Source organism: Rhinoderma darwinii, chromosome 13 (assembly GCF_050947455.1).
Source record: "Rhinoderma darwinii isolate aRhiDar2 chromosome 13, aRhiDar2.hap1, whole genome shotgun sequence".
Classification (NCBI taxonomy): domain Eukaryota; kingdom Metazoa; phylum Chordata; class Amphibia; order Anura; family Rhinodermatidae; genus Rhinoderma; species Rhinoderma darwinii.
In genome coordinates, this window is record NC_134699.1 from 8,935,068 (window position 1) to 8,960,985 (window position 25,918).

General features: G+C 42.5%; 1 protein-coding gene across 1 annotated transcript in view; it reads right to left on the minus strand.

Annotated features, from left to right (window-relative positions):
- Positions 1 to 393: 393 nt before the first annotated feature.
- COL20A1 (collagen type XX alpha 1 chain) overlaps positions 394 to 25,918 on the minus strand; it is a 43,313-nt gene continuing 17,788 nt past the window's right edge. Inside the window, exons 19-37 of the mRNA XM_075846234.1 lie at positions 25,628 to 25,675; positions 23,275 to 23,413; positions 19,652 to 19,794; positions 19,035 to 19,144; positions 18,316 to 18,474; positions 14,262 to 14,339; positions 13,784 to 13,870; positions 13,590 to 13,643; positions 11,877 to 11,972; positions 10,614 to 10,667; positions 10,164 to 10,217; positions 8,215 to 8,268; positions 5,149 to 5,220; positions 4,386 to 4,421; positions 4,140 to 4,206; positions 3,581 to 3,769; positions 2,092 to 2,169; positions 1,867 to 2,010; positions 394 to 1,371 (exon numbers count right to left, since the gene is read on the minus strand). Coding sequence (XP_075702349.1) covers positions 1,343 to 1,371; positions 1,867 to 2,010; positions 2,092 to 2,169; positions 3,581 to 3,769; positions 4,140 to 4,206; positions 4,386 to 4,421; positions 5,149 to 5,220; positions 8,215 to 8,268; positions 10,164 to 10,217; positions 10,614 to 10,667; positions 11,877 to 11,972; positions 13,590 to 13,643; positions 13,784 to 13,870; positions 14,262 to 14,339; positions 18,316 to 18,474; positions 19,035 to 19,144; positions 19,652 to 19,794; positions 23,275 to 23,413; positions 25,628 to 25,675 — 1,691 coding nt within the window. The 3' untranslated portion in view covers positions 394 to 1,342. The remainder of the gene's footprint in view (positions 1,372 to 1,866; positions 2,011 to 2,091; positions 2,170 to 3,580; positions 3,770 to 4,139; positions 4,207 to 4,385; positions 4,422 to 5,148; positions 5,221 to 8,214; positions 8,269 to 10,163; positions 10,218 to 10,613; positions 10,668 to 11,876; positions 11,973 to 13,589; positions 13,644 to 13,783; positions 13,871 to 14,261; positions 14,340 to 18,315; positions 18,475 to 19,034; positions 19,145 to 19,651; positions 19,795 to 23,274; positions 23,414 to 25,627; positions 25,676 to 25,918) is intronic.

The window sequence follows — 25,918 nt, forward strand, 5'->3', positions numbered from 1 at the left end:
TATATACAAGAATATAACTACTATAATACTGCTCCTATATACAAGAATATAACTACTATAATACTGCCCCCTATGTACAAGAATATAACTACTATAATACTGCTCCTATATACAAGAATATAACTACTATAATACTGCTCCTATATACAAGAATATAACTACTATAATACTGCCTCTATATACAAGAATATAACTACTATAATATTGCCCCTATATACAAGAATATAACTACTATAATACTGCCCCCTAAGCATAAGATTTCTACACGCAGTAGAAGACGACTTTTTGTGGACATTTTTCAGACCGCAACCTCATTAAATTCACAAACACTTATCAAGACACTTGACAACTTCTTCAAAGTTTATATTAAAAATGTAATTTTATTGTGTTAAGAATCTTAAAATAGACTTCAAAATTGTCTTAATTTAAATTTTTTTGAGGTACTGTTCTACCACTAATTTTATGATCTTTTCACCGTATATTTATCTGATGATTCGTGACCGTTCCTTTACAACCCTTAAAGGAGTTTTTCCACTAAGCACATCACTGTATGATCACTGGGGGCTTCGCTACTGGGACCCCCACTGACCACTAGAACTAGGATTTTGACTGGAGAGGCGATTGACTATGGCGCACATACACTATGTCCATGGGGCCGACGAAGACAACCGAGTGCAGCCATTTCTACATTTTAAAATCCTCCGAACTGCGATTGTGCAGTGAGGAGAATCAGTGGTTAGGACCTCCATTTTAGTGATCGGTGGAGCCTTTAACCATCATACATTTCTCACCGATCCTGGTGATGAATGTTTAGTGGGAAAACCACTATAACCTGCAAATAGATCTGATCTGCAATACCAGACACAGCCTGTGGACAAGGATGGCACTGTCTCTGAAAAAAAAACAACACTTTAATCCTAGACAATACCTTTACATTAATTTCAAAGATACTTCAGTGTGGCATCTCAATGACTGTCCTGGCAATCTTGGAGCACTCTTAAAAATATAATGTATCTTATAGGCAAAGAAAAATTGATTATTTTAAGATAAACCTCAAACATTTATTAAGAATGCAGGAGGTCATCAATACACTACTACATACAGAAGAAATATCCACATTTCCTTAAATTTATCTCTAAAATTTCTTTGGTCATATAAAGAAGATCTCCTGCCCTGTTTTAGGGTCCGTTGTAGCCTACCTGCCTGAAACCAAAAAATTCTTCATTTATGGTAAAATCCAAGGGAAGTCCAACTCTCCCAACAGCCAAGGTTTCTTGGTCCCAGATGAAGCCTCTCAATATAAAGGTCCTATTTCTTCAACCCAAAAAGTGACACAATGGAATCAGGGAATGAAGTTCGGGTCCTGAGCACCTGGAGACAGAAGGGAGAAGATGTCTATCGTCTCAAGCCAAGGTCCAAAAACTTAACATGGAGGTCATGATGTGTCTATACCGGGTCTCTCCAAGGAGATGGTTTGGGTTGAGGTGAAAGATCAGTGGTTGTCAGTCATGGTGACAAATGTCATTTACAATGGATAGGAGAACATTGCGTGGAACAGCTTTCTAAGGGGTGCAAATAACCTTTGATATTTTTTTTCCTACCCGTTGTCCCATTGATTTTAATGGAAAAAACTAATGATATTCCAATGACATAAGTGGTGGAAAACTAGACATCAATGGGACAACAGTTGGAAAAAATGATGTGACTGTTGACAACAATCATACATTTTTTGCAATTCAACATCCGTAATGTGATTACCAGAAATTGTTTTTTACCCCCCTATTCAGATCTCACACTAGGTTTGAGATTCCATCCATTTCCATAGATACGAGACTCTAGTGAGTGGTAGTTATTTTTACTTAGTACCTGAAAAGCATAGAGATGATTCACAGTCTCCTGCTGCTCCAGGAGGTCCATGATGTCCGGGGATCCCAGGACCTCCAGGTGGCCCAGGAACCCCAGAAGAGCCTATAGATCCAGGATTTCCAAATACCTCTGTGCCTGGTGAACCTGTAACAGATATGAAAGCCTTAGATCTAGTATTTTCTGATTTTATTGCAATAAAAATGTGGCAACAACCTCTGTAGGTACCTATTACACCTGGAGGTCCTGATGGTCCTTCTTTCCCTTGCCCTGGAGCACCCTTCTCTCCAAGATATCCTTTAGGTCCTACGATAAAATATGACATATGATGAAGACCATAGTTTGTACATTAGGAAAAGAGGCATCAAATACGTAAGGCACAAAAGCAGATAGGAACTACTATCTGTATACTTTTTACATTGATCGAGGTTGAAACACTGGAAAGGTAACTGTGCTTGACTGCATGGAGTAATGCCCAACATGGTAGTCTGGTATCAAAACCATCTACTACCCAAACCTACAGCAGGTACCTTCAAAAATATGGCACTATGGGACTAGAACATTACATTTTATAGGTGGTGGTCAGTCTTGAGATCTTCACTGATGTCAAAGGCCACCATATTCCTAGTGGTAGTTTATGGGCTCCAAGAGCAAACTATAGGCTGGTGTTCGAAGATGTGTCTATCGACCTTGGCTACAGGTGGTCACAAAACAGTCTTTAGGCCGATTGACAGATGTGGTGGAGCCACATGGAGTTTTTATTTTCTCCCTCGGCTTCCCTACCCTGTTCACGCCAACTTTATTACAGAACCTGATCTGTCCAAGCATCAGTTCTCAATATATTCGCTTGTGTACCTCCAAAAGAGAGAACATGAGACCCAACACATTACAGCCAACCGTAGGCCATAAGAATTAATCCATAAGACGACCAATAGTTCTAATAACGTCAAATGTGGGAGGTGAGAGAATTAGTGAAAAGCACAACATGCGCTGAACCAAACGCGGGGGGAAGGGAGGGGGGGGGTCATTGGCAAATACGTCCTGTCATTTCCTTCATATTGGTTCCTAAACCGTAAAATTGGCCATTGGTCCTCAAGTGTATGGATGTCCTAGATCAAACCCAGTCTCCATCAGGTTTAGCATATACAATAATTTTAAGCTTAAAAGGTATGCCTGGCCTGAGAAAAATATGTCTGCCTACTTCCAAATACTGCACCACACCTGTCCACAAGTTTTGTCTGAGGCTGAGCTTCAAGAAAGATGGGTGCAATACCAGATACCACCTACGGACAAGTGTGGTGCTGTTACAAGATTAGAAAAACTGATTATTTTTTTTTCCCCAGAATGTCTCTTTTAAGCTCTTTCTTTATCCAAGAAAAATAAACACGTTCAATTCAATGAGGCAGGACACGTTCAGGGGCATAGCTACGTCTCTGGCCACAATGGATGGTGCCATACCTCTAAACTCTACAAGAACTGGACCAGCTATAAAATATGGGATGGAGCTTAAAGGAACACCACAGGCAAAACGTATATACTATGTTATGCATAGTGCAGGTCTAGAGGGGGAGGTGCATGACTCAGGGATTTTCTCTTTGATGTGATTTCCTTGTGTCCGGTCCTGCACCGTGTATCCATTTTGCCTTGTATGTTCCTTTAAGAGAAAATATGCCCATAGGCACCAACAATGCACATCAAGTCCTCGTGCCATCAGTACCTCTTTCTCCCGGGTATCCATTCCTAGCTGCTTGTCCTGATGCCCCATTAACTCCTGGTTCTCCTTGTTCCCCTGGTAGCCCTGGAGGTCCTGGCGGCCCTGGCTCTCCCATTTTTAATTCTGTATCCCAGAGAGGAACAGGCGGTATATCTTGTTCTCTAAGCAGCGTATCCAGCTTTATTAAGTGAGCTGAAGAAGAGACACAAAAACAAAACATATTGAGCCAGGAGAAGTGCACAAAAAAACTAAATTTTAGAAGTTTTCAATGAATTCAAATTTTTAAAAAAGCACGGACACCCTTTTAGCCATTATGCATATATCATAGGTAAGATATTAGAAGGGTGTATTTAAAGGAACACTCCTGCATAGATGACAGTGTGTTTTGCCTAGTGCAGGGCCTGAGGGGGCAGGGCATGACACAGGGATTTTCTCATTGATGCTTCTTGAATCCCTGTGTCATGCCCCTCCCCCTCAGGCCCTGCACTAGGCATAACTAAGTGCTTAATTTTTGCCCGCAGTATTTTGAAGGGGAGGGGGGGGGGTGGTTTCTAGGACTTACCCTGAATTAGCCTCTCGCACACCTGGTGCACCAAGTGATAAATGGTCGCAACGGACTGAGGTTCCCCCTGTGTTGAAAAAATGTGACCTTTACAATACATGTCACTGAAATTCTTACAAGTGACGGGCAATCAATGACGGGGGCTCAGCTGGTCGCCAATGATTTCCTGTCCCTCCACATTGCTTATCTCTTGATTAGACGTCTACCTAATCTTCTGCAATTAGTCTTGTGTTAATTGTCACTCACCTTCTCCCCCTTCTCTCCACGGGTGCCAGGCAGGCCCTATGAAGGTAGAGAAGACAACAAATGATTGCAGAGAAATAGAAATCACTGTAGGATTGAGACAAAGCCGAACGAGATAATAGGAAAAGTCTGTGAGATGTTCACCATACCCCTTCAAATTAAAGAGGAACCTTGAGACATTGGTCCCAGTTATCCTAGAGTACAGAATGCCTGGTGGGGATCGTTGCTATTTCTGCCTGTAGAGGTCACTAGTCTAATGGGTGACCGCACACTGGACATGGGAGGACTTTCCTTAAAATGAACCCTGGTGGGCCTTACTGTGGGATGCAACCTCCAATGCTGCGGATGAAGCTGACATATTGCTGTTTGGATCTTAACCTCTTAGAGCGCCACCTAGAAGTGATTTCATGTAAAATATAGGCATCTCCCTTTTCGGGGGGGAAGAGAATGGTGAGCAAAATTCGCATTAGATACTGGAATGCCAATGAATATCTAGGCAGCTCATGATAATGAATAGTTTGTATGACTTTTTGGCATGTGGGCATATTTCCAACTGATATTTGATACTTTTAGGGTCTTGTAGGAACTATAGGCCCAGAAACCTCTAGTGGGCCAATAGAAAGTATCAATCAGCTATGGTCAAAATGTCCCACTATAATTTACGTAAAGTTGTCCAACCAACGGGGATAATTATTAAAGCCATGATAATATACCAGAACTATTGTGTTTGGACTGTTTTATTGGAATAGAATTAGAAGCCTCTTACCGTAGGCCCAACATCCCCAATGGGACCCTTCTCACCAGGATTGCCACTGAGACCATGGAGTCCTTGGATACCCTGAAGAGAACAAAAATAAAATAGTTACCTACTTTAATGGTCCACCAATTGAGTTCTTGGGGTTCCTCTGAGGGTTTTAGAGGGTACCCAAGATGACAATGGGTTTTGGCACCTGACCCTTCCAACTTTTCTTAGGCCATCTTGGCCATTATGCCATACAGGTAAATATACTGTACTCTCAGCAGCAGGATCTTCCCTGAGACAAAGGTCCTGGAAATGATGGAAATTTTTATACGTGGTAGTTCTATACAGATTTCCTACAGCGGCTACTTTTTTTTTTCTTGCTGCAATTATTTTTGGGCAGTATGCTCTGCACGACTACTGCTCGATAGAAACGAGACCGTGAAATATTGCTTTGAAGGTGGCGTATAGGACACGGACAGGTAATTCAATTGTTCTGCTTGTACCGGTGTTGAGATGCCCATAGCAGCCTACCAAATAGCAATAGTCCTTTTACAAGTTCATCTTATAGGATTCAAAGTCAAATCAAAAGCCGAAATTAAAAGGAATCGGCTCGGTTTCAAGAGGTAACTTGTGCCTTGGTGATGGGGGGGGGGGGTAGAGGTGACTCGAATTACCTCAACTTCTGAAGATTCTCCTACACACATAAGAAAGGTAACCATTAAAAAGGTGAAATCTCACTATTGGGAACTATAGGGACAATATATTTATTGGGGGAAGGCAATGTACAAGAGCCATGCAGATGAAGCCTCTGGTCAAACTCAAGTCCAGGACCCCGGTGATTCAAGGCACCACTACCAACCTTTGTTATTTTTGCTGGGGAGGACTGGCATACACTAGGCTATATATCCAATAGGTGGCCACACAAGCTCAAAGGACAGGACTGTAGACTACCAAGTTCTCTTTGGAAGAAGCATCAACTTGCATTGGGTTCCTTTGGCCACACATCTAGAATCCCAAAGGCAATAGTTTGGAGGAAGACACGTTCCCTGTTATAACACTGCCCCTGGGCACAATGCTAAGTTAAAAGTCCAAGTGATTTTGTGAGGAGCAACCACATATGGATGTTTATTGGCACTACATGGCGATAGCTTGGCACCTAATGTCCATGTAGTGTATGTATGAACTGTTATAATTCCATCCCTGATTACGCTGCATTTTTCCAAATCCACCACCTATGAATTTCTTTGCTTACTACATGACTCAACATCACCTACCATTATACCTGATCTGAATGAGATAGATACAAGAAAATGATTCCTTACTCTTATCAAACCACAACCCAAAGCAATACACCCAAGGCATCGCAAATAAAAGGGGTTATACGGTATTAGAAAAACAAGGCTACTTTTGTCCAGAAACAGCGCCACACTAGTCCATGGGTTGTGTCTGGTATTGCAGTTCGGCTCCATTAAAGGGGTTGTGGTATTGCAACTCAGCCCTGTTTACTTTAGCGTTTATACTGCAGCCATAGAGCGGGGAAGGACCTCGGATGGTTGCTGATCTGTGCAGATCACACCGACTTCCTCTCTAAATACAAAGGCCATTGATTTTGGTCCCCCTCGTACAGCACCAATATATCTCAATGTACTAATTTTGGACTCATCTGGATGTGCTGGTGTTCTAGCTGTAAATGTCTGTAATATATTATATATAATGAGACCAATTTCAAGTGTCTAACAGTATTTTTCCGGCTGCGCTTTCCCGGTCCCTGGATATGTATTATAGGAATATAGCTATAAATAAATATTGCCCTATATAGAAGGCTTGTTTGTCACTATGACAAATCGATTCTGTCCTATCCTAAATCTTGTTTAAGAAATCAAAAAGGGTAAATTAAGAATTATCTTTATTATAACAGACTGTATATATCGGCTGGTGCTCCCCGGGCTTTACACTCAAGGAATTCTTACCTAGTCCGCTAACTGGTATCCCCCTCTAAGGGCTCCCAGGCCACTAGGATTCGCGTTTTGCAGTCCGCAACGGTCGCGTGCATGAGCCCTAAAGAAGCGTTCATTATCCCAGGTCTACAACGTAGGCAAATATATCTCCATGAACTTCCTGAAGCCACTTCATGTGGAGTGTTGTATCTCCTGTATCTTGTCTTAAAATGTTCCAACACCTCTTTTACCTCCATGTCTCTAAATCTCTATGGATGTTCCCTCTAAAGCATATAGACTCTTATAGCCCAGAAGTTCTCACTAAATGATGCTCAAAAATATCCAATACAGGTTGTGAAGTTCATAACCAAGCAACCGGGTTCAGTTGGCCGTCATAAGGTCACAAAACCCAGACCCACCACAGCTCCACAAAACCCAACTTAGATCTCCTGAGAGGTCTATGGAGATCTAAGTCTGGTTCACTTCAATCTGGAATGGACTCGGGTGCTACGGCCATAATACGACTGTCTGAAATAGGCCTGAGGATGGTGACAACATCTAGAATATAGAAGGTCGTTGACCACATGACAAATACGATGACTTCATATTTTCAAGTAGACATAACAGAAGTACTATAAAATAGATGGGTCATTAGCAGGGCCAGGCTTAGGTGTGCTTGGTCACTATATGGTAAAGCATAAGTGGGGCATCAGTAGTAGGTACTGAACGTGGTAGTTACCAACCTAAGGCAGGCCCTGGTCAGTAGGTAGTTTAAGGTAGCTGGAATTATGAAGAATTTTGTTTCCCTTTAAAGAGGACCTATCACCTCTCCTGACATTTCATAAGAAATACAACTATTAGACATAACTAATCTCGAGCATCTCATTTTAGAACTCTACATTGTACCATTCCTCTGTTATTCCTCCTAGAATTGTATGAATAAATTAACCAGTGTTACCAGTTGTGGGTGTGTCTCTACACAGTTTGATACTGTCCAATCAGTGCTCAGTCTGGGTGTAGGGACACGCCCCTTTGAACACTGACAACTGGGCGTTACCAATCCCCTTGTCAATGAATCTTCTCTTGTAGACCAATGAAGACACAAGGATCATGAGATTCTACATTCAAGTGACGTACAGTTCATGGTTCTTACCCGAGGCCCAGGTGATCCTGGAATTCCAGATATCCCCTCCACACCTCGTATTCCCTAGAAATATATACTGGCAAATATGAAATCCATACAAGATGTGGGCACAAGCATATGGTTAATGATGTATTATACAATCCTTCTCTGGCTATGAGTCAACACAACACGTTCCTGTCTATTAGCATTTTTTTTAGCAAAATTACAGAAAAAGTGATTTATTGAAAACCCATCTGCCGTTCTCTGCAGTAAGCAAAATCCGACTGTATATTAAAAGGTCACATTTGTCTGGAGAGTTTCAGAAGTATAATGAGCAGTCATGGAGATGCGTGTGTAGCGGCAAATGTAGACAATTTAGAAAACGGTCTGGAGAAAAGTTACAAAGAAGAATACGTGTGTGACAAGATTGGAAGTATTCAAAAAGTTATGATGGTATCATCCCAGCCCTGCCTATTCATTGAGGCAACAATGTCTCTTCAGATACCCAGAATACCTCCCAAAGTGTCTAAATGGGGTCCCTTAGACCCACCAGACGAGATGACTCGCAAGGTTCAACCTCCATCTATACAGAACATGCACATCCACTTGTAGTTGCATCATAACTTTGCTGTTATCATTGCACACACTGGACATATCAATAAAGGTCTAATAGGTTATTTGTGAATCAAGATTTAGACCATAGTGACAACTAATTGGTTCCAAAATCATCTCCAAATGATGTGGTTTTCTGCTGAACCCTTGGGGACTATCACACCCTAGTGGCAACTAATAGACCCTAGTAGCAAGTACTGGTTCCAAAGTCATCTCCACATGGCGTGGTCTTCTGCTGGACCCTTACGGACTAATACGGTGTCAGAGCCCGGACCACCAATGGATTCTCTGGTGGGCCAGTCTGGCCCGATCAGTAGGTTTGCTGGAGTAAACTTGACTAAATGCTAAAAAATACCTATAACCAAGTGCCTCATGGCAACTGATCAATGAGTCAACTCGATAATCATTATGTCAGTGGGCTTTAATAGCTGATAACAGTCATGTATTAATGTCAGACAAAATATTTTTGGGACACACTAAAAGTCCATCATGAAGACATAGAAGGGAAGTTAATCATGAGCCTGCAAGCCCAATGATGAACCTTCACGAAAAGTCCAATGGGTCTGATCCCTGTCTAGCAAGATCTCTGTTGGACATCTAAAGGAGGGCCATATCTAGGAGAGGATGCCCCAGGTGCTGGGTGCCAGTCTGCCTTGGCCAGGGCATTTAGATACGAGGAAAGGGCAAAAAATGATATCTTTGTCCCAAGTGAAGATACGTCCTGCTACGCCCCGGGTCTAATGTACAGTTTTTGGTTAAAAAACAAATGGAGGCTTTTTCTCAAACCTACTTATCAGATAGAAACACTCATCATACTATGGCAGTAAGAGTATCACGGGGACTAGAATTTGCTACCTGCCAAACAGAGATGAATGGATGAAGACACAAGATATGGTGTAGGGATCCATATTTTGTGGCCAAGACAGGATGCCCTATAAAGATGAAATGGAGGACTGAATTGTTTCCACTAAATGACCCCAAAATTACAAAATGACCAGAACAAGTGATCTCTGAACCCTGACTCCTTAGTGACAGGATTGAAGACGAAAGGGGTAATATAGTTACGAAGTGAGAAGCTCCGTATTATTAGGGTCTCTGTAAGATATAATGTTTACAATAAGTGGTTGGGTCCCTTTAAATCACACATATGAGAACGGACATTATACAGGGGAAAAAAACATTCAAAATTATCTCTCATTAAATAAAAACATAGGTTGGGAGCAAATCACAAAGATACGCAAATAACTAAAGTCACACACAAGTCCTATTTATAGCGACACACATCTAGATCTGTGAATACACGTTGAGTATTATTAGCGGGTTCCTTATAGCCGCGTACATCACAACTTCCCCACAGTCATACATACCTTGGGTCCCATCATCCCATCTCTTCCTGGCATGCCCTCGAGACCAGGAGGACCCTAGAAGAGCAGAAAAATCACTTACTTGGGGAAGTCAAAAACATTCTTAGGTGACAGGTCCACCATCTTGTCTCATAGTTTAGTCCCTCTATCCAGAGGCCTAAATTGAAGCTCTTGGACCCCAATACACAAACAGTGCCCCTACCTACTACGTGCCATTTATAATACTGATGTCTTCTTATGTGACAGAGGGGCATTTGGGCCCTGGTGATACTTCTACCTCTGCACCCACTATAGCTACACACCTGACTCCATCCACCTCTATACAGGTTTTAGTGATGGGAACCCAATACTATTGTCAAAACTAATACACACATTTCCCATTGTCTCATTTTTGCTGTTTTTCTGATACCGTGATGGAGGAGTAGTGGAGAAGACATTATTGACCCTTATTACCTGTAGTCCGGGACTTCCTGTGTCGCCCTTTTCGCCTTTCATACCTGGAGGGCCCTGAAATAAAACAGACACGATATAATGAAGCAAAATTTTACTGTAACCTAGTAAAAAGCTGAACCTAGGGAACCCCCCCAAACTCATTTTTATTTTGGCCTCCCAGTGCCTACTCCATAATACTTCCATATGGAGAGGTTATAGATATAACCGTGACTTTTACGGTGGTCCTATAAGTGAGTCTAGGATCACGTGAACCTTGTGCTTAAGAAGTTTGGATCCCTCACATCATTTCATGGAAATACCAAGTATAGATGAAGGTTTATTGCTACTTGTCTTCTCCTTACTAGGTGGGACTATTAGACCTTGGACTCTTTAGACTTTTTGTAGCTCCAAAGGTCAACCTATGATCAACTTTGGTCCTTGTGCTCTTGGAGCCTTCATATCACTTTATGGAAAAATGAGCTGTAGACGGAAAGCTCGGAAAATCTGTCCTCCCCTTACCAGGTGGTCATATGAGACCACAATAAAAGTCAATGAATAAGTCAGTCAATGATTACATTTTGTGGTCACAGGTTCTTAAGACATTTGGAACCGTCACTTCATCTTATGGAAATATCAGGTGTAGATGGAAGGCTTGTACAACCTGTCCTCTCCTTACATTCATCAGACCTTGATATTTTTGTGGTCTCACAAGTCGGTCAATGATTACATTTTGTGGTCATAGGTTCTTAAGAGGTGTGGAACCTTTACATCATCTTATGGAAATATCAGGTATGGATGGAGGCCTCATGCTACCTGTATTCTTCTTACCAGGTGGGACTTGACTTCTTCTGAGTCCCATGAGTCTGAGTGGGTCTTAGAAAAATTTGGTCATTGTTTTTAAGATTATATAGATGGAGGCCTCAAGGTTTGCTAATTGTAGACTCCTTATTAGGCACACAACCCTAGTTGGCCATGGTCAAGATTAAACAATGTAAGCATTGGAAGCATGTATGAAGTTTAGTGATGGTCGTAGACCAGAATAATCTTAAAATCTTCATAAAAACTTGTATGGTTAGAGGGATACTGTGCCTCATAATCTCCTCAACGGGATTGCAACTGTAGAAGTCAACGGCCAAAGCATGGCATTAGATGTAGGTGTTGAGGGAAGTGTGTAAACATTTTTGATGGAGTTTTGCATCCCCCCTACTCTTTCCTCATGTTCCTGACTCTTTATAGGATCACCATGTGGCCAAATGACTATAAATTAACTATACTTGTTGATACCATAGGTCCTGCAACCATCATCCCACGAGCTCCAGGAGACCCCATGTGGCCTCCAAGACCCTCAGGACCCATCTGTCCAGATCCTCCAGCTTCACCCTAATGAGCATAGAAAGAAAACAGATGGTTCAGGCTTCACACTATACAAACTAAAAAACACAACTCGTCCTACAGATGTTGTCACCCTGTTTTACATTTCAGACCAGCGTCTCCCTCGTGTTGATTACATTCGCTCTCAGCTCATTCCCCAAAGTGTGATGTGTTGATTTAATGCAGGTGGGTGAGGAATATAAAGTTTCATTCAAATCCCGGAGCATAATTTACTCCTCAGCGTGAAGCAGGAGAGGGAGGGGGGATAAATAGTATAATAAAAAAATATTCTTCGTTTATGGGTCATGATGTGCGAGAAACACCGGAAAATACAGCACAGAGGGGGCACTGGGATAGCAGAGGACCCATTATCCGGGAGGGGGCTGCAGCCTTTTTGCATTAGGAGATACATGTAGACAAAAAAAATTCCCATGATACCTTAGGTGTGTTACCATGACAACTATAAGACACCATGGGAGGCATAAAAAAAAACTAAAATTCATGCAGCATTTTGCAGAAAAGGGGTGCGAAGAAGTGTAATAGCTAGAATGCGCATATTAGATAAGAGACGTCCTCTAGTTGTCCCAGAGCCCGGAAAGGAAAATCTGGAAAGTTGTGATGTAATATGTCACCAGCTCCCATATCGGTCTTCGGGAGTCTCGGACAGTTGGACAGGTGGAGATATCTTTAGTGCAAGGAATGGATGAAGGGTTGCATCATCACCATGACAAGCCATTCTCATACTAAAGCTAGCTTGGCAAAGCTGATCGCCACTGGTCTGGCTTCATAAACCCCCAGGGATCGGCCCTAGAATTTAATATTACATGCCAGTCAATTGATTGAAGGGCCGTCCACGTAATACATACTTGGGCTGGATCCACCAGAGATAGAGAAGGATCTACCACGCTGGACCCTTCTCTATGATATCCATATGCCCTAAGATGGCATACGGACAAGGGGTTGTTGTGCTGGAGTATTCCAGTCTTCCATAAAGGGATTGTCCGGAATAGAAAACCCATTTTTATATACCTACTAGGGAATTGTGAGTTAATAGAGGGGGTCCGCTGTTCAGGATCCTCATCTCTTGGCCAGAGGAGAAAGCAGTTATGAAGAGCGTCTCTCTCTCTGGAGGATCTGTCCTGTCCTATATTACCCAGACAACCCATTGATTTGAATTGTGTAATACTTAATTTCCCCTGTGGTGGTGCTGCAGGGAAATTGTACACTTACTACCAGGTTTTCTTACAGATTAAAGCTGATCGCTGAGGGTCCCATCAGGAGGACATTTTGTGATCCATTTATTATTAAGAACCTTTAGGGATTGTCCAAAGAGGAGAACCTCTTTAAGATCCATCATCAGCCTATGAGCAGCCACTTTAGCTGTCTGATGTTGACGGTCAGCAAAGTTTGGGATCGGGTCCCATTTGAGGGTGGTAAGTCTGTGGTCACTAATTACAAGGGGGTAAGGAATGGGCATCTTAAAAAGTCTCGTTTTGTTTTGTGATTTCCAGGGGTAGAAGTTACATGCCGGGTTACCTCGCGTTCTCCTAACTGCATTCCGGCTATTCATATACCTTCACAAACATATTCCCAATGGTCAGAACACATATGTACAATCTTTCATACCATTGGTCCAGCTTCACCCTGCTCCCCTTTGGATCCTCGAGGCCCAGGTGGTCCCTATGGAAAGTAGAGTTTTATAGGGGAATGTCAAATGACAGGTTAACCCAAATCTACCGATCTCAAACATGAGTACAATATACCAGCCATACAGTATGTTCCATATCTCTTTCATGCATGGTCTCAAGTATTGTTCTTACAGGTAGTCCAGGGGGCCCTGGGGGTCCTTGAACATCAGAGGTGCAGGTGCAGGCAGATGGCGGAGCCGGACAGCTGTTCTTATCCCTCTGAAAGAAGAGAGAGATCACTGGGGAAGATCTGAGATGGTTGAAGACCTGACCAAGATGGGAAATAACAAACATGGTGGTAGGACAGACTGGGGAGATAAATGGTGTCAAGGTCCTCGCCCTGTGCCCACAAATTTCCTCGGGCTGGTATTTCCCAGAACCTGGTAGTAAGGATGGCATTTCATTATTCTCAGCATATTCAGGGCAACAAAAATGTCAACGTAAAGATCTCACTTCATATTTTAATTAGGAAACTAGACGAAATTGTGAATTCTAGGAACCTACAGCATAATCCCCAGAGGTACTAGTTACAGAACAGCAGCAAGTTATTCACTGGGTATGGGATGTAGTGCAGGATAGAAATAGCAGAGTGCGCTCATCTAGCTCTCACCTTGGCTGGGACATCACAGCATCCGTCTCCTTCTGGGATCTCTGAAGTGCAGAATATCAGAAATGACTGGAGCTCCAGCTGAAAGACAAATACAGAAGGGTTTGGTCCGTGCGTTGACTGACCATTTGGGCAATGCCTGGAGGCCCATGGACAGTGGGTCCCACAGCTCCAGCACTCTTTAAAAAGGAGTATTCCAACAGAAAAACTCTGCTCTAAATGGGGGGGGGGGGGGATCCCTGTGGTGGGACCCTAACCTTATTATGTAAGCTCTGCTGTTTGTGCTTTAGACTTTTCCAACATCCCGTTTCTGGGACAGTAAGTAGCTGTCTGGCAGCAACCATTGTCAGCCATATTAGCTCTCGTGGGACATTTTTGTCACCTTTCTTTCCTCAAATCCCGTAGCAAATGGCCAAAGTGAGAGAGTACACCTTTAATTGATTCTGGAAATAAACATTTGGTCACTATCAGGCATTGGTCAGACAGACCAGAGCCTCCACCTTAATGTATAGCTTATAATATTACAAGGTTTTCTTTTACTTCACTAAATCAAGTTAAAAAAATAATCAAGGAATAGTGGAAAAAGTAAGTCATTGGTGTCACCAGTGAAGGAGGAAGTAGCTAACTTCTCTTTCTACTTGGATTTAATAGCCAGTCACCTGGGAAATAACTGCATGAAAAGAAAGTCTTCTCCCGTGTTGCACCTATGCTCCGGAATTCTGCTTGAGGGGGCTCAAACGCCCCTTTGCCACATAAGACATCAGTATTACAAATGGCAGTCAGACAGACCAGAGCCTCTACCCTAATGTATAGCTTACATTATTACAAGGTTTTCTTTTAATGTATTAAATAAAGTAAAAAAAACAAAACAAAATAAGGATACTGAAAAGAGTAAGTCATTGGCGCCATCAGTGAAGGAGGAAGTAGCTAACTTCTCCTCCAACTTGGATTTAATAGCCAGCCACCTAGGAAATAACTGCATGACATGTCTTCTCCTGTGCTTCACATATGCTCTGGAATGCTCTACCTCCGGCAATGATACTAACTATTTATCGTGAAAGGCATTTTAAGAGAGGCTTATCACATTTTTTATTTTCGTTACAACCCTTGGTGTGAAAACGTTATATGTAAAAACAATTTTATTGTCCTTGCAGCTCTCCGCACTCCTCTTCACTTGTTAATAAACTTTACTGTACATCTGAGCCAGATCTGTGGGTGATATGCAGCAATATTTATAAACCCCACTGTAAACTCCTATATAACTAAACTGCTCCCCTAGACAGATGTGTGCCACCACCTCTGCCCTCTTTAGCTAGTAAGCCCCAGTGACCAGGGTTCTTTCTTGGTCTACACAGCATTTTGGCTATGCTTGTCATAGCAGCAGTTTCGGATCCAGAGGTGCTCAGTCAGGACAGGAAGTTGCATCCATAATCAACCATTTTGGGCTACGGGGAGCTGTTTTTGGTCACACAGTCACCCAATTCCTATACAGAAATACTTCCCTGCTTTATTTTAGAAAGGGAGAAAGCAGATAAAGAATGAACGGGCATTCAGTCCAATGTGCTGGACTTAATGACAGGCAGGTAGGGGCCTTCCGACACTTAGGCCACATGACAGCCCACATGAACCCTTGGAGCTAATAATGCAAATGCCTCTGATTAGGAATTTAATTAGAAATGGTGGCCTGGCAAAAACAGCTATAATAACATGGAAATAATATGTAAGACATGCAATTTTATAAAAATGCATGAGAAAACTTCGCCCTCAAGCCGAGCTCTACTAGAAGTGTATAAATAAGTTCTACTGTAATACAAATGACCAGCAGATATAAGCACGATGTTGCGTTATCAGTAGGCGCTGTGATGGGATTTAAGGACAGGCGCTCCCACGGTTAATAATTAAAAGAACACGTTGATTTAGCGAGGCGCTCTTCTCATCTTGTCCCCCATCAGCGGTCCCCTCTCCACTGACCCGCACAGCTATATATAGCCAGATGCTATCGCCTCTTTAAACGCCCTCTGGAGAGCTGGACTCTTTCTTCTCCATTCCCAGAGATGCGGGAATCAGTCAGAGCCTGAATCTCTTCCAAATGAGACCCATTGATCACTGGAAATTTAAAATGTCTCAGGTTAAATAAATCTGGATGACGGATGAAAATAAGGCGTTCTGGGCTGATATGCCGGGAGGCCGCGCTGACTCTGGGTGACATTGCATTAAGGAGAACAATGAATGACTTACTGATGCTGGAATTGGACACTATCAAGAAATAGACATGGGTTAACCCTTCTTGTGCTGCAAGAGGAATAGAAGTATCTGCCATAGTAACTATGGCTCTGTACTAAAGAAAATGCAACAATTCACTGACTGCTATAACCTGGGTATCTTCTGTACATAATTATATATGTACAGCTGGTATAAGTTATACATCTTCTTGTATATAGTGATATGGAGCACGCTGGTATAACCTGGGTATCTTCTGTATATAATTATATATGTACAGCTGGTATAAGTTATACATCTTCCTGTATATAGTGATATGGAGCATGCTGGTATAACCTGGGTATCTTCTGTATATAATTATATATGTACAGCTGGTATAAGTTATACATCTTCCTGTATATAGTGATATGGAGCATGCTGGTATAACCTGGGTATCTTCTGTATATAATTATATATGTACAGCTGGTATAAGTTATACATCTTCTTGTATATAGTGATATGGAGCATGCTGGTATAACCTGGGTATCTTCTGTATATAATTATATACGTACAGCTGGTATAAGTTATACATCTTCCTGTATATAGTGATATGGAGAATGCTGGTATAACCTGGGTATCTTCTGTATATAATTATATATGTACAGCTGGAACATACTTCTTCTTGCATATAGTGATATGAACTTTAGATATATGGACCATATATATATATGTAGGCTTAGTCCCAGTTCTGGGTGTATGTGCAGCGTAGGTTCCCACCTTACAGAGGTCGCCTTGTCGTGGCAGGTGGGCTAACACTTTTTGATCAAAATGTGCACTAAGAACCTCCCTATTGTAAGTAGATTTAGCTTTAGTGCATATTTATTTATATTTAGTGGTTTAGGTGGCATTAGTGTTGCAGGGTGCTGTCGCCATTTTTTGTCTGCTATATATATATATATATATATATATATATGTGTGTACGTACGTACGTACGTACGTACGTACGTGGTCCTTCCCCTTTTTCATAGAAATACTCATGTGCACATCTTGCCCCGTGGACAAAATCTATGAGACCACACCAGCTGTATATAAGGGGCCAAGGACATGTCAGCAACTCACCAACAATTGTGGACTCTCGCACGGTTCCATAGACCACCGACTACAAGATGCTACTTTTTGATAATCATCATCTTGATCCATCTTAAACACAGGTGTTGTTTTTGGGCTACGCACATTGTGGACTTTGTGATACTGGTCGGCTAACATTGATGTAGACGCCATACTGGTGCTTGCACTGGGCTTTCCAGTTTAGAAAACCCATTGTCATACACCCTATTAGGGCATTCCGAGTTAATAGAGGGGGGGGGGGTCTTCTGTTCAGGATCCTCATCTTTTGGCCAGACATGAGAGAAGTAACAATTAGCGTCTCTCTCTCTCTCTCTGGAGGACTTGTCCTATCCTGCATTACACATACAACACATTGATATGAATGGACACCGTGTAATGCCTCATTTGTCCTGTGGTGGCACTGCAGGAAAATTAAACACTTACTGCCAGGTTTCCCCACAGATTACAGCTGATCGCTGGAGTTCCAGCAGGTGGACACTTGGTGATCAGCTTATTGTCAATGGACCCATCTAACACGTAGGAATTTGTCCAAGTTCTATTCCAATTGAAGTGGTGCATTAAGTTTCTACACAATTACTTTGTCCATTCTAAATAGGGAAGACTAGGCATTGAGAAATCCGTAACAGATATAAAAACAGAAGACAACACAGTACAAAGAAGACCATGTGGACAAAAAGGAATAAAGTAAAAGCAGAGGTGACTTGGAGATCTGGCTCCAGGATTTACTTACTGCTGAGGAGCCACTTTTTGGACCTCGAGTTCTTGTTAGTTTGCCCAACATTTCAAACCCCAAGGTGGTCACCTTCCCCATAGTCTTGACAGTCTTCTCTGCCACCATCTGGCAATCCACATGGATCTTGATACTCGCTCTGTTAATGGCTAGTTGTACCTGGACAGAAAGACCAAATAAATTAAAGTAGACATCAACCTTTAGTTATAAGACGATAATATCGGTGGTGCCTACAGAGTTGGTGGCTCCTTACATTCCCAAAATCAAAGGGTTGCAGAACTCATTAAAGGGAGTCTAGTTTAGAAAATCCATTGTCATACACCCTATTAGGGAGTTCTGAGTTAATAGCGGGGGGGGGGGGGGTCAACTGTTCAGGATCCCCATCTCTTGGCCAGAGTGGAGTGTGGTTATAAAGAGTGTCTCCTGCTCTTGAAAATTTGTCCTGTCCTTTAGACATCCCATTGATATGAATGGGCACTGTGTAATGCTTAATTTCCCCTGTGGTAGCACTGTAGGGAAATTGAACACTTACTGCTAGGTTTCCTCACAGATTACAGCTGATCGCTAGGGGTCCCAGCAGGGGGACACTTTTTAAGTTGTCATTGGGATGCCCTGCTGTGGCCTACTACTACACAACTGAGTACACAAATGATCTTGAGTAATCCTTCAATGGACCCCGATCTCTAAATCCAATGGTGATGAAAAGGCCAGTATTTTACCTTATGGAAACTTCCATAGAAGATCTTCTTTACTTCGTGCCGATGGAAGGTCACCTCCTGTAATCTGCCCTCAATATCAGAGTTGAAGTAAGTCAGAGACTGTTTAGTTGCTGTTGATGAGAAAAATGAAAAAAACCTAAAAGAAAGCCATAGATGACCCATCCCCGTAACATAACCCAAGGAACCACTCTTCAGTTTGGCTAGTCATGGGATCCCAACGTGAGATCTGACTATTGGCTGGTCCGGCTGAGCAGCTTGATCCCATTTTGGAAGGATGTGGTCTATTGGTGGGGCAAGATGGGGTCTGTTGGTGGTCCTCACTAGGGCTTTTGAGGACCATCACAGCTTCTAGAGCATCACTGTTGAGGATAGTGATGGTTTTAGGCTCACTCACTACGACATGGGCTAACCTTGTCCAAGAAAAAAATTACTGGAGGAGAAAGGGTTATATAGAAGCCATCATGGCCAACATAATACTAGAGGAGCATTCGGGAAGCAAGGTTTATAATGGATGACATAAATAGACCTAATAACCTTAACCCATTACATACCAGCCCCCTATTGCCAATCCCAAACCCAGATTTAAGATCTGATATACTATATTCGAAACACCTTACGGTCCAGGATAATCCCCGTGACGGGCTGGAAGTCTTCATCCGTTATCTGCCACAAAGCGAAGGGTTCCTGGGCAGCATGTGGAGGCAGACGTAGAAGGAAGCTCAGGCTGTGTTCTGGGGGAAGGCCATTAGGATGAACTTCTCTTAGGATGAGAAAACACATAGATTCATGGTAGACGGGGAAGATCACCAACACGCAAATTATGTCAATTTACTAGACGCAGCTCTGATACACTGTAACGAGCCATGCACTGTCAGTAGGACAGGATTAAGACCGTTTTGCGCTGAACCTAAACAAGTGTGTTTCAATTCACCGACAGCAATCAGAGATCTTGAAAACCTTGAATCATTGAAACGCAAATTTGCAGAATGATTCATAATTCAATGAGTAAAAACGTCCGTCTCACGACAAAAACCCCCGTCCATATGTTCTATTAGGGCATATGGACGCCACAGAGGGGGGTCTTACAGGGAGCCACTCTCTATGGCCGGCATGTAATGTTACACCCTGGCTGATGCACTGAAAATTTGAGGCTGGCCGAGATTTCCCTCAGTTATAACGTATGACAACTGGGGGGGTAGAGAAGCCGGATCGGCTGTTTTTTTACAGAAGGGTTGCCTACATTAAACAGCCCCTTTCAGTGCATTTACATCAGACTTGACAACCCCTTTAAATATGGTGTCAAATGGTTTCAAATAAAAAAAAATCTTCAACCAACCATCTGGGGTTGAGGAGAGGGCAATCTGCGGTCTCTGGTGTGGAAATCAAATCTGCTATTGCTCTATGACCACTTTTGTACATTCAGCTGCATGTAATGAAATAGTAGTCACCTAGACAGGAAGAACAGTGGTTGCTAGGCAACTTGAGGTATTGTAGCATGCAGAATACACTATGGGGGGGAAGGGGGAGTTGCAGGATGCAAAATAAACATTTGTGATATTTAAGTATGTAATAGGTGGACGCTATGTGTAGGCGGTAACTGCAGTTGAATCACACCTTAAAGGGCTTCTCCACTTTGGACAATTCCTTGTACGGCTGGGTTCCCACAGTGCAGATTACAGATTTGCTGCAGATTTTGCCCTCATTTTGGAAACCAAATCCAGATTTGGATCCAGTAGCGCAGACCTATACAGCCTTTCTTTATTTATTTCTTCTGTTCCTGGTTTTGGCTTGAAAAAATACATGAAAAATCTGCCAGTAAGCGTTCAATTTCCCTGCAGTGCCCCCACAGGCGAGATGAAGAATTACACAGTGTCCAATTATATCACTGGGTTGATAGGTCCTCCAGAGTGAGGGACGCTCTATGTAACTACTCTCCACTCTGGCCGAGAGATGAGGATCCTGAACAGAGGACCCCCCTCATTTTTCCCATACGGTGTAAAACAATGGGCTGTCTAAACTGGACAATTCCTTAAAGCAGACTATAGAGGCGTAACCTGAGCCTCTAGGGCCCCATTGCAAAATCTATAACTGGCCCACCCACCTACCATGCGCCATTTATACTACAGGTGTCCTTATGTGGCAGAAGGCCCCCACTCAGGTACCAGAGCCCCATGCGACGTATCTCTGCACCTCCTATAGCAGCCCTCCCCTCCCCCGATGCAATTCATTTGCTTGGAGCCAGTTAATACAATATTTCCGTAAATCGCAGAATAATATATACGGAAAATGAATAACGTAATGTAATTCTTTGCAGCAAAGACTTCCATCATCAATTGCGCTCTCGCGCCCACAGCAGACCGCGGCCAATCTTCACATAGCCAAACGGCTGCAATATTGTCAGCAATGATTGATCAACCATGTGGCGTTAAACGCACGCGGAAGGTTTCTTTTTGCCATGGGAAGCGAGTCAAAATACTAGAATATCCCCAAAGCGGGAGGAGATCGCAATCCGCCAGCCGCATTCAGAGATAACGGAAACAGCGTGAGATTCCAAGATGCAGATTAGGTAGAATTAACATATAAAATAGCGAGACCCCAATAGGTGACCTGTGATATAGGACCAGCGTGCCCAGGACCATGGATGACTCCATATTTCAATTATTATACTAGGATAATTTCCAAAATACCCCTCCCCTGCCCATAGGGGGCACCACAGGTCTCTGGGATTTGCACATTCTTCCGTATAAAGGAGATTTATGTTATCAGGGCTTTGTAGGATTAAGAGCGGAGGCGACGCAGGCGACATGAAAAGACAGAGCCCCTCGCCGTTCCCTGGGATGTTCTCGCTGCCAATTAATTTCCTATCCACCAGAAAAAGGGTCTCGCACAGGCCACGAAAATGAGATGAAAAGTGAAGCGGAGGGAGCTGGAAACGACGGGAAGATGAGAGGAGCGGGGAGAAGGAGACGTAGCGTGGAGAATATAGGAAATTACAGAGAGCACCTGATAGTGAGGGGGAAACGGCCATGCTGAGGCCGAGAGGGGGTGCCAGAGATTAGGACGGTCATGCCAGGTGTTGCGGGTAGATTACGTAGCTCCACCACACCGGAGCCTGGCTGGAGATTATCAAACTCCAGCGTAAGGTAATTGAAGCTGGACCGCTGTATAATGAGAAATCCTACAGCTTTGGGTTTCAATTCGTCACCATTTTAAAGAGCTCTGCTTGCCGTCAGTGAATGAGTAATAGATTATTTTTTTTCATGTAGGGCTTGAAAATCTGTAGAGACCTGATACTTCTCACGGCTGAGGGTTTGCTACAATGTATCCAGTCTAGGCAATCCTAGCTCTGATATATTGTTATCTCTTGACACATATTATGGCTTTTATTCATATGGAGCACAGGTAAATCCCCAAAAACACGCACACCCCGGTTTCTTAATTTTGCCTTTTAAGAACTGGAATTATTTTTATTTTTTTGGAGAAGTTGTTAATTCCTTTACATTGTGTTTATAGTTATCACCATTTTCAAGATAAACGATTGTTGTCAGTGAATGAAACATTAGATTCAATGGTCTAATAACTGGTTCTGACCTGGTCCTGCTCACATAGCTGGTGGTATGTGTTACATTGTATCAGTCTAGGCAAATCTGTGACCTAAATACTGAAGCAGCACAAATATCTCACTTGTCCTGGACTCCAGGCGTATACTGTAGCTTTCACCTACACTGAGAAATAGTAATAACTCAGCTGGGTGAACAGGACTAGATCAGGACAAGTTTAAGACTTGGAATGTTAATATTTCCATTCACTGAAAGCAATCAGAGATAATGAAAAACAAAGTATAATAAAAAGATGGTTGTCCATTCTTTTTTACACCCTATTAGGGAATTCTAAATGAATAGAGGGGAGTCGTCTTGTCCTCTCCTGTATTACACAGACATCCCATTGATATGAATGGACGATGCGTAATACTTCATTTCCCCTGTGGCGGCGCTGCAGGGAAATGAAACACTTGCTCCCCACAGATTACAGCTGATCGCTGGGGACACAGCAGGGGGAACACTTTGTGATCAGTTTATTGCCAAGGGACCCTTCTAACAAGTAGGGATTTTGCACAGCGGAGAGCCCCTTTAACTTCCTATAATACAATAATTACGCTTTATTGATAGACTGGACGAGCCCTTTAAGTGATCTGTTCCTGTAAGACACCAACGATATATTACATAGTCATTGCCATTACCTGGTCCATAGGGTCAGCTGGATATCCTCAGCAATTGAATAAATCCTGGACCCCCCTAAAACAAAGGCGTCAAGGGAGACCCCTCTGATTGAAGAGTAATTCTTCTCGTCCAAGCCAAAAACCGCCATCATATTATAACCTGACAGAGAGGACAATGAGCAGATCAGTCACCTGTATGAATAAGCTTCTTTACAAGGCAATATACAGCACCCTTAAAGAAACCCCCCCCCCCCACCCACCCCAGTAAACAGAAGACCCCGAGTCGCCGTCTTATGTAAGGTGGTTACAATTCTAGTTCTATCTGTTCCTGGGAAAGCTGGGTGATGACTAATACGACCTGCATTATAGATCTCATCTTCTAGAATGATGCCTGTTAGATTATTATTGAGTCTATATACGAGTCACCAACTGCCAAAGTATAGGTCTATGGATCTAAATTATGACAACTACTATAGGCACTATGTTGTGATCCCCATAAGGGTTGTCATAGGAACGGAATTAAGTTTGTGGACTCTAGTGTAAACAAGCCTGCCGTCACACGTAAACCCACATACAATAGTCTTTCTGCAATTTGCTAAAATACTTTGTCCCTTTCAAGATCTCTGCTTGCTGTCAGTAAATTGAAAACTTCATATTTTCTATTACATCCAGAAGCTGAAACCCCATTCTGACCCCACAGCTGAGGATTTGCTTCAATTGTATCCGGTTTAGTCAATCCTCTGTGAGATTTAAAAAAAATAACTTGGACTTTTATTGCATTGATACGTTGTAACAAATTCTCAGAGCAGCATAGATTTGTGCTACTGGTGTAATTACTTCACAGACGATTCGCTAGACTGGATGCATCTGTAACAAACCCTCAGCTGTTGTTTACAAGAATGTCCCCATTTACTGACATCAAGCAGAGGTCTTAAAATTGGTGAACAATTGAAACACAAATTATATTAGAAAGTTGCAGAACTTTTCAACAATTAATAACTTCTAGGAACAAAACTGAAAATGTCATTGTGGATAATGCCCAGTGGTATTGACCTCGCCCGGGTGTAAAGTCCAGTATGGCGGCGCTGGCCATAGTATCATGTGATCCGGATATAGTTCTGTGCCTAGAGTCCCCTGTCAGTCCTATGACCCCGGTGCCAGTTTTCAGTAATACTATGGCATAATGAAATCTGTAGTTGGGGAGGGGGCCACATGCCAGGGGCCCGAGTGCCTCATAAGGATTCCAAGCTAATGGATGGGAAACACTTATTTAGGACTATAGGGGTCTTACATATGAGGGACCTCTTGTATCATTGAACCTCCACACTCCTTATCTGCAGCTGTTCTCTTTGGGGTCCCCCATGGTTTATACATTAGCGCTTGGTGCGCTTGTAACCTCTGTACCTCCTATGCCACAGTGGGGTTATCACTTTATTCCGCTCCCAACTTTTGGGGGGACGTAATGGACATTGACCCCCAGATTCTGCCTCCATTAAGCGGACTAAATGGGTTTTTGAGCAGTAGCTGCCCCTTTAAGAGCGCTATTCCTGGCCGGAGACTTTCTTATAATATCTTCATTGTACGCGGCTATTTTCTGGCACAGATCTTATTGTGCAGCTGATTGACATTGTGCTCTAATGTTGAGACAGATTGAATTGGCTGTAAAGATAAGAAGTACACGACTCCTCAGACTAGTTCCAGACAAGACAAAGTCATTATTTCACTTTAGGAGAATGTTCTCAGGATCTTATAAGAAGATTTTCCACCTAAATAATAGAGAATCCCCCAGTGAATATCTGACCTTGAGTCGTCCTCTGAGGTCAAGTTATTAAAAAATAGCAGTTTCCTCTGTATATCTGTTTTTGGGAAAGTAGGATGACAACTAATATGATTCCCAACTATCCTCAAGTCCTGAATGGCCCACCTACGCAGTTATGTCCTGATATGTTCCCATTGCTGTTTAGAGCTCTAGGAAAACTGATATCTGCCACATTTGTTCTAAATTTGATATAAGAGGATGGATGAATTCCATAAAATATGTGCAAGAAATCTCAAATCCTCTGCTTCACTTCACACAGAGTTTAATTATAAAATTCTGATTGTCTGCAGCCACCACTAGGGGGAGCTCATTGTAGCTAGTATTTAACTCAATAGGAGCTGTACAAATATGTGTGCAGTGAGCTCCCCCTAGTGGTGGCTGCAGGGAAAGTTAAGGACTCTGGTGGAAAGCGGATAGAGTGCTTGGCCCCCTTTCATAGGCTCCATAGGGGTTGCCCCTGGCATTATATTTAGATAGAAGAGGGGTCATTAGAGCTCCCATCACAATCTTCAGCTCAGTATGGTCTGGTGATACCTGTAAACTGAGGGCCCCTACCATGAAATGCATCTTTTAGTCCTTTGTCTTCAATCAGTGGGCACAAATCTGGAAAATATAAAGACACAATATTGGCATTATATATATATATATATATATATATATATATATATATATATATATATATATATATATATATATATATATATAAAATGGGGTCTGTGGGGATCAAGATCACTACTAGGGCCATGGGTTCAATTCTGACAAGGGCAACATCCGCAGGGACTCTGTACGGCATACCAGAATCCTGCCCTGACAAACTACAAATTACATAGGTAAACACAAAAGATT